This window comes from Limulus polyphemus, unplaced genomic scaffold, assembly GCF_000517525.1.
Source record: "Limulus polyphemus unplaced genomic scaffold, Limulus_polyphemus-2.1.2 Scaffold1768, whole genome shotgun sequence".
NCBI classification, from domain to species: Eukaryota; Metazoa; Arthropoda; class Merostomata; order Xiphosura; family Limulidae; genus Limulus; species Limulus polyphemus.
In genome coordinates this window covers 211,621-219,962 of record NW_013667378.1, presented here as the reverse complement: position 1 = coordinate 219,962, position 8,342 = coordinate 211,621, and the positions used below count along the sequence as shown (strand labels likewise).

Sequence of the window (8,342 nt, the reverse complement as noted above, 5' to 3'; positions counted from 1 at the left end):
CCGGGCCACCTCGAATTTTAACGTTATAAACCCTCAAGCGTACCACTGAAGCACCAGAGATTGTGATCGTAGGACTCTGTCACGTATAAATTCCTAAATAGCATGGAAGCACAACTGAAAGTGACCTCATTCAGACGGGTGATAAAGTTTTTCAATATACTAGAATATTTGCGCTTCTGAAAATATGATTTTTCTGCTTATAGTCCCAATTCAGAATGTAATCATGTTTTAATTTTTTTATTTTGAAATATGTATACCTCTGTAGTCCTAATTTTCTCTTTAAAAATACTTTACATTTTATGGCGCAAGAACGCTGTAAAATCAAATTTTTATTAAATTATTAGTTTTGAAAAAGTTCGAATTTTCCTTTGTTCAAAATTTTCAAATCATCAAGAAAGCTATCATACTTTCAGCGATGTCACTAGTTCTATGGATGATTCTGAGTAACTGATTGTTATATCATTTCATATCGAAATATGTTTATTCAAAAACACCATACTAGTGAAAAGAAGTGTTTTTCAAACAGGAAATAGAAACAGGCTCATCTGGAGGAAATAAACGTTTAATGATATGCGAAAACACTGTAACTACAGCAACAAACATTTCTTGATTGGATGTTACAGACTTTATAAAAGAAGTATAAAAATAGCAATTTACACAAATTCAATATATGTTAAGATCTGTAATTCAAGACAATCAGGCGTAAAACTACTTACAATTATAATTATTTGTCACAGAGAATTATAAATTATAATAAAGATGGCTGGAAAGATTTTTGTGATTGGATATTCGCGCAAAGGTAATGAGAGTTACCTGTGCTACCCGTCCTTAATTTTGAACTAAGAGATTAGAGTGAAGACATCTAGTCAACAGTACTCACCACTAACCCTAATCGATATGTGGGATTTAACTGTCACTGTTATAACACAACCAGATCCCCAAAGTGCAAATCGCGATTTATTTTTTGTGTCTTCAGTTAGACACACTAAACAAGCTGAAATTGGATTATTTTTAAAATTGAGAGTTCATCTGTAATGTATGAATCTTCATTGATTAAAAGTTAATTTTCGAAGAATCTTCAGATAAAACTTTTGAAATTGCTTATAGAGATGGGGTGGCTATCGTTTGCATTGTATATACGTATTAAAGAGTCTGGTGGATAATGTAAAAGATTTGTTCACGTAGATGATTTCTTCTGATCTTCTACAGTGATCTTTAAACTCGGTCTAGAAGATGGCTCTATTTTTTTGTTGTTTGATTGTTTCAAAATTTTCGTCAGAAGCTACTCAAGGGCTATCTGTGTATAGTCATCCCTAATTTTAAATTACTATATTAGAGAGAAGACAGCTAGCAAAGAGCACTGACCACCAAATCTTGTCTAATCAACCTGTATAATGTATGTGGTGTTTGTTTTATTTTACCGAATGGCTACATAATGTCCACGCGGGAATCGAACTCCGAACTTTAGCATTGAAGTCTGTAATCATACCATTAACTCTCCGGGGAACTAGTGCGATGTGACATTCATCCTTATAGATACAATTTTTGTGATAGACTATGAGAACAAAAAATGGTGGAACTTTTAAACGTCATATTACGGTCCTGACCTCCTTTTCAGGTATTTTGATATTTCAAGACAGTTCTGCAAGCGAACAGTGAGGTGTATTTTCTAACTATGATTTCACCTGAAATTTGATAATGATATATTGTGGGCCTACTTCTACCCTCTGTCAAATTCTTTGTTCTTTTATCTTGACGTTTTTACTCTGAGAACAAAACCACAATAGTTACTTCTAACACGACAGAACACTTGGTAATGTAGAGTCCAATGGTTAGACGAAAAATAAAAATCTCGTTTATTTTTCTCAATTCTAATTTTAAGACAAAAAATAGTTACTCAATTGTTTGTTTGTTTGTAATTAAGCACAAAGCTACACAATGCGCTCTCTGTGCTGTGCTCACCACTGATATTGAAACCCGGCTTTTAACGATATAAGCATTCAGATTTACTGCGGATCCTGTGGCTACTTTTGTCTAGAGAGATGAATCAGTTGTAAAAATATATTTTTAGGTGTAACAGAGAATATATTAAACTTGATGTTTATGAGTGAATTTTTATGTATGCATACAAACTTACATATCAAATTATATATATATATATATTCAGATCGTTATTCATAACAAATCAAAGTTTTATAAAGCTATATTACATTGTGTATCATTACACTATCTTGTTTCTGTCATTTGAAAGTGAGAGAAACTGTTGAATAGAAACAATGCCTTTACTGATGTGATATTTAAGAAGAAGTAGGCCTGGCGTGTTCTAATGATTATCGTACTGGACTGTGAATCAAAAGATTCATAGTTCGTAAATTTCCACTCCGTATTTTGAGGTGGTGAGCGTGTTATAAGAGTAACGGTCAAATTCCACTATTCAGTTAGAGTAGCCTTTCCTCTACCCTATTAGTTCAAAATGAGGGATGGCTAGCGCATATATCTGGTGTGTCTTTGCACAAATATTTATTGAAAAGAAACAATATATGACAAAATGTGTTTTTACAAAATAAATACGAAAAAACGAGTAACACTGTATCGTGAAATGCTAAATAGTAATGCTAAATCTATATATATGTTTTTAATAAAAATCATTAGAAACGAGTGTTTTTTGGCTTGATAAAAAGTGTTGTATGTAACCAAAGAAGCTTAATTGATTTCTCTCTATTCCGCATTCCTCTACCTTGTTTGATGAGTGTTGTAACGTCGCCTTGAAAGGCACAGCGGAACCGCAAGGCATACGCAGTTCACAGATAAGCATTGATTTGGCTGTTGGTGTGAGAAGGAACAGTAAACACAGGCGTTACTTATCTCGGATTTCCACGTGTGTTCTCGTTCCTTCTTGATGAATTCGTGTTTTCATTCCTATGTTAGGTGGGTTTTGTCCAAGGTAAAGATAATTGTTGCCAGTGAACATTAATCAATTGTCCTTTCTAATATATTTGGATATTTAGTGCATAGGCGTAAGAGAAACGTTCCAGAGCCTTGAAGTGTAACAAGGTGGATGAAAAATCGAATCAAAGTGTAATTGAAACTATCGGATTTTAAGCAGTGCACTTTTCTTATGCACTTTTAGTACCTGGATACAACGAACATACACTATGTATATATGTTATAGATAATTAGTGAAGAAGCCATAAGGCGAGAAATTAAGCATGAAACAAGGTTTTCATCTGGAGAATAAAAAGCAATGCAACTATAGCTGTTTATATAACCTTAGTTATCTTTATATTTTTCGGACTGTCAAAAACTTAATCGCTAGGCAAGGTAGTGCTTAGTATGTAGGGATGGGCCAGAAAAAAAATGGCCGACGCATATTGTGTATTGCTCATCATAGTTTCAAATCTCTCTATAACAATCTAAGAGACTTTTATAAACATCTAACTTAGGTTTTCAAAAGCTATTAACACCTGCAGTTTAGCCAAAAAATTAATAATTAATTAATTAGTTTTTAAAATTGAATTAATGTAAAAGCGCTATTGTATTAAGATGGTTGTAAGATTTATACTGTGACGTCATAGACATAACAAATCCTCGTTAGCTAGTGTTAGTGATAAAGAAGACAGCTGATTATTTAACAGTAAAAAACAGGTAGAATCAAATCGAACAATGTAAGTAAACTGAGTTATTAATTAAAAATAGATACTTCAAACATATTAACATATATTAACATTAAAACATGGAATTAACAACTGCAATTAAAATATTACTTAAAGAAAACACCCTATATTTTTATTCTAGAAGTATCTAAACCTCTCTGCTACATCCAAAACTTACACTTGAACCCCGGTAATATAAATGATAAGCAACTATTTAAGTCATTAAATTTTACAGTGACTTAAAACTAAATTCCACCAACATTTTTCAATTATGTTCTTTAAATCCACCGATCAATATGTGTCAAAATTAATAACTTTCGTTATGTAACAGTTTTTGTTTAGAAAGTCGAGTCTATAACTTCCAAAAACACGCCATAATGTAAAATTATCTAAAGAAAACTACATGAAATCAAGATCCTTTGGAGATTTACACAGAAAATAAGATGCTTCTTTTCTATTTTCTTCTTAATCGATTTTCTGTTTTACAATCAAGAAAATTCCAATTCCATTTCAACCCACACAACCTTATATAGCTGACTCCAAATCTAAACTGGTTTGAGCACTACTTCAAGAAAACGCACTCGTAGTTAGGCTAGTCCGTTACTTTTACCAGCGTATGCAAGGAATTAAACATATCTTTTTGTCACAACAGATTAGAAATTAATTTGTTATAAGTATTATTAGATATTAAAACTGATAAAACTAAAATAAATTCATCATAATATTAAATAGTGATAAATTATTATCGTTATAATAATTTGTAGGAAATAAACAATAATAATTAAAACTGATTATAGTTATTGTGCTAGACAAGGTAGAAAGAAAATATGATGTAAAACTAATGACAATTCTATGTCCTATCGTAAGAATTCACCTTTTAAACCTATTTGGCAGATAGATTAAACAGAGTAGAGGTTTTCTTTCCTAAAAGTTCATTTGAAGTTTACCAAAGTTTTGTAGATGAGACGATTTAATCACCGTTAAAATAAAATAAAAATAGACAGTAGGATGAAAATCAAGTTGGCTGTCAGAGAATTCTCGATAGGGTTTTCATTTCTCCGAAACCTCTAACAATTCTCTTCCACAGAGTTTTACTTGATTAATTAATTGATTATCTTTGGCCACAGAAGTGTCTTATGGTTAAAGTAGGAAGTGGGTATAATCAAAGAAGTGGCTCTTCATATAAGCCCTATGGTGGCTGTAGGAGAAGAAACTTCAGCTGAGTTTATGTATTATTGCAATAGCAGTGGCCATTTTTCAATAGAGAGTGCTAGTGCATTCTCTAACACATATATAGCGTTTGTATGTCCTCCTCCACACACACACTGTGTCTACGTTATTTAATAGAAAATTTAATAGTTTTTATTTTTAGTGTAAGGACATGGCACCATCTATGAACGTAGTTAACCTACATCAAAGGTAATAAGTGCTCAATAACAGCAATAATGGGGGAGGAGTGTTTGTGGTCACACCATCAACACGTCCTTCCTTGCAAACTATCATCCCACAAAGTTTGGTTGAGATTGACCCAGCTACCTAGAAGAAGTTAGATAACGGAGACAGACAGACACACAGATTATTTGTGCTCTATACATATATATAGATACGATTATCTGCACGTGCGGTCCAGGATTACTTAATATAAAGCAATTGTTTTCTTGAATAAACATCAAAGATTGATTGTGCCACTACGAAGATGAAACTAATAATATTTTTCTAAAATACCTTTTATCAGCACAATCTCATGACATATTCATAATTAGGAAAGGTTCGTTACTAAGAAAGAAACTGAATTTTGATTAATAAGCTGAACTCGCGCTACAATAACGACTGCTGAAAGCGTACTTAAAAACTAACGCAGCTCATTTTTCTTTTTCAGTGTTTCGTATACAAATACAATAGATATATTTTTTGAAATGCAATTATTAAAGTATACATGAAATATTTAGTTGGTATATGTACGTTTTCTTAATATTAACGAACGTTTCAAACATTTCAGAATAGTTTTGTTTGATCATATTATCCAGTTCACATTTTTTGGCAAACTCTACATGACTGTCACCTAGGGAATGTTATGTGAACTGTGCAATCCTAATAAGAAATATATACGTCACACCCTTAAATGCGACATTTCGTTTATACAAAGTTTTCCCCTTTCTCTATAAATTTGAACTTCTTATAGTTAGGCAAAATTCCTTATTTAGTCTCCTTCGAAACTAAAACAACTTTGGAACACGCTCATGCAGGTATACACATACATGTATTACGAGTGAAACTCTGTCGTAAGACAAAATATTATACGAGTTTATTAGAACTGGCAATCATCCCTCACCAGAATAGCTGAACTCAGATATAAATTCAGTATTATTTACTTGTGGCTCTAATATTCTCATTTTCTGTGTAAACTTCTCGCTGAAAGTCAAGTGAACACTTTAGGGTTTATTTTTACATCAAACACTAACTAGAATTGACTTCAACTGAAAAACGTCTATCTCTAAATCATGTAAATAAATTAAAATATTGCTGCATGTACCATATACAGGGACTTGACATAGATTAATAGACAATCCTGATATGGAAAAAAAATTATATGCATGCAATTCTGCTATGGCCTGGTCAGTAACTGGGTATAAACTCCCATAACCACGTATGGGTTAATATTTCACAGATCCTTGAGAATGTGCCCCAGTAAACCCATTTCTCTGAATTACCTAATACAGTGGGTATTTTCTTATAGCAAAGCCACACTAAGCTATCTGTTTTGTCCACAAAGGGGAATCAAACCCCTAATTTTAACATTGTAAATCCGAAGACTTACTGCTGTCCCACCGGGGGACCCATAATACAGATTCTTTGCCAGGAATCCAGCAGACCAGGAATGCTGATTTCATCCAAACAGTCTGTAAGCATGTTGTTGTCCTTCATAAGACAAAAGACTTGCACCACAGAGTATTAAACTCACTCATATTTTACCAGTGTTATGCACATGGTTCGAGAATAAACTGGTGATTTTTCTAACTTGGGCATCAAATCTATATATTAAGCGTACCTTCACTCTTTGTAGTCTAAAATTCTTGCTCCGTATTATGGAGAAAAGTTAGTGTCTCTAAATGCGTAAAAACACCTACCATTAACTATTTGCTTTAAATAATGAGGACAAATTTGTGTTATATATTTTTATACACTTACTTGATACAATGAAACTTATGTTTCTAGTAATGTTGACAAAGTAAATACTTTTAAACACAGAGTATAGTACTTCCATAACTTGGTTTCGCTCTATATATACCATATTGTCAAGTTTGCTCTAATTATTATCAAACCCATTCAATTTTCCATACAAACAAAAATTCGGCTACAAGAGTATTATAAAAACTTCAATGTTTAATTTTGTGTAAAATGGCAGATAACTCTACACACCCAAAAAAAAAAAATTAAATCGTCGCTTACCTTTGATAAAATCAACCGCCTGTTCCAACCCATAAGTGTCTTTATCACAATCGTCCAAAATATAGCCACCTAGGGTGATTCCAGGTAGAAAATCTTTCTGGTTATTCACCCAGTCAATAGTGTACAGCATACACTCTAATGCCTGAATCCCACCCTGGGGCATGATTGGTCCACAGATCTGTGTGTCTTCGCGCTCGTGCACCATCATGAGCCCACCAAGAATGATGTCCCCTTCGACTACAGCTACCCGTTTCACTGGCCACGTATAGTTTAAACCAGCATTTCTTTTGTTCCAGTTCCAGCCCAATACTGAACGAGAGGTTAAATATCTAGGCCTCCAAGAATAATTGTTTTCTAAGCTCAAGTATTGTAGAAGAGCTTCATAATCGGTAAAATTTGTGGAGAACAGATGAGTCAATTCACTCGTTCTGGGGAAGTGTCGGAAATTAACGCGTTGTTGATGATGGGAAGCGAAAGAAGCAGGATAAAGTGACATAAGCAACAAATAACCCGCTAATAAGCTTAAAGGCATTGCTGAAAAGTCTGCAGGTAACACAAGAGAAGTTTTTGGAAAACTTAAAACGTGCGTAATTTTTCTATAAACTTCAGTATCATCTTTAAGTTTGGCGTTATACTAGATGTTTTGTACTAATTTCTGTAGAAAGAAATAAAATGAAAAGATAAAAAGAAAATAGAGACTTCCATTCCGGGGAGTCTTTTAAAAACAAGGTCTGAGTATTTTTGTTAAAGTTTCAGGCTTCGTGATTAAATCAATTGAATGTTACCTTCGCGTGCTGAACTGACTGCTCTACCAGCTTTAAACTTTTGCAACCAACTGACGAACTCCTACTCAGTGTGACAGTATTATCAGTTCGTGACGACACCAGCGTGGTGCGCCCTCTCGTAACATACGAAAGGTTTATGTTAATATCGCTCGATTAAAACTAACATAGAAATAAGATTGGTAAGTTAATAATTGTTTTATTGGAAATATGCGAAGATATATACCGTTGTTTACTTTCTAGAGTACTTTGTTACTTTGAAGATCACTCTTTGTTTAGAACATGCTATATTTTGCTAATTTATTGTCAGATCGCAACTGTGACGTGTTCTTATTGTTGATAGATTTTCGGAGATCATGAGATTGTTTAATGTCTAACTTTATGAAGGCTATGCTTTTCAACAGTAATTATACGAACCAGACAAAATATAAGATAAAGCTACTTAAATAGGAAACTG

At 33.2% G+C, this 8,342-nt stretch overlaps 1 protein-coding gene across 3 annotated transcripts in view; it reads right to left on the bottom strand.

Moving 5' to 3' along the window:
• The window catches only part of LOC106464875 (metabotropic glutamate receptor 8-like), a 37,787-nt gene extending 29,867 nt beyond the window's left edge, over positions 1–7,920 (bottom strand). For all 3 annotated transcript variants that reach the window (XM_022392677.1, XM_022392676.1, XM_022392675.1), the window contains exon 1: positions 7,104–7,920. In XM_022392677.1, the coding sequence (XP_022248385.1) occupies positions 7,104–7,635 (532 nt within the window). In that variant the 5' untranslated portion in view covers positions 7,636–7,920. The remainder of the gene's footprint in view (positions 1–7,103) is intronic.
• Between the last annotated feature and the right edge of the window lie 422 nt (positions 7,921–8,342).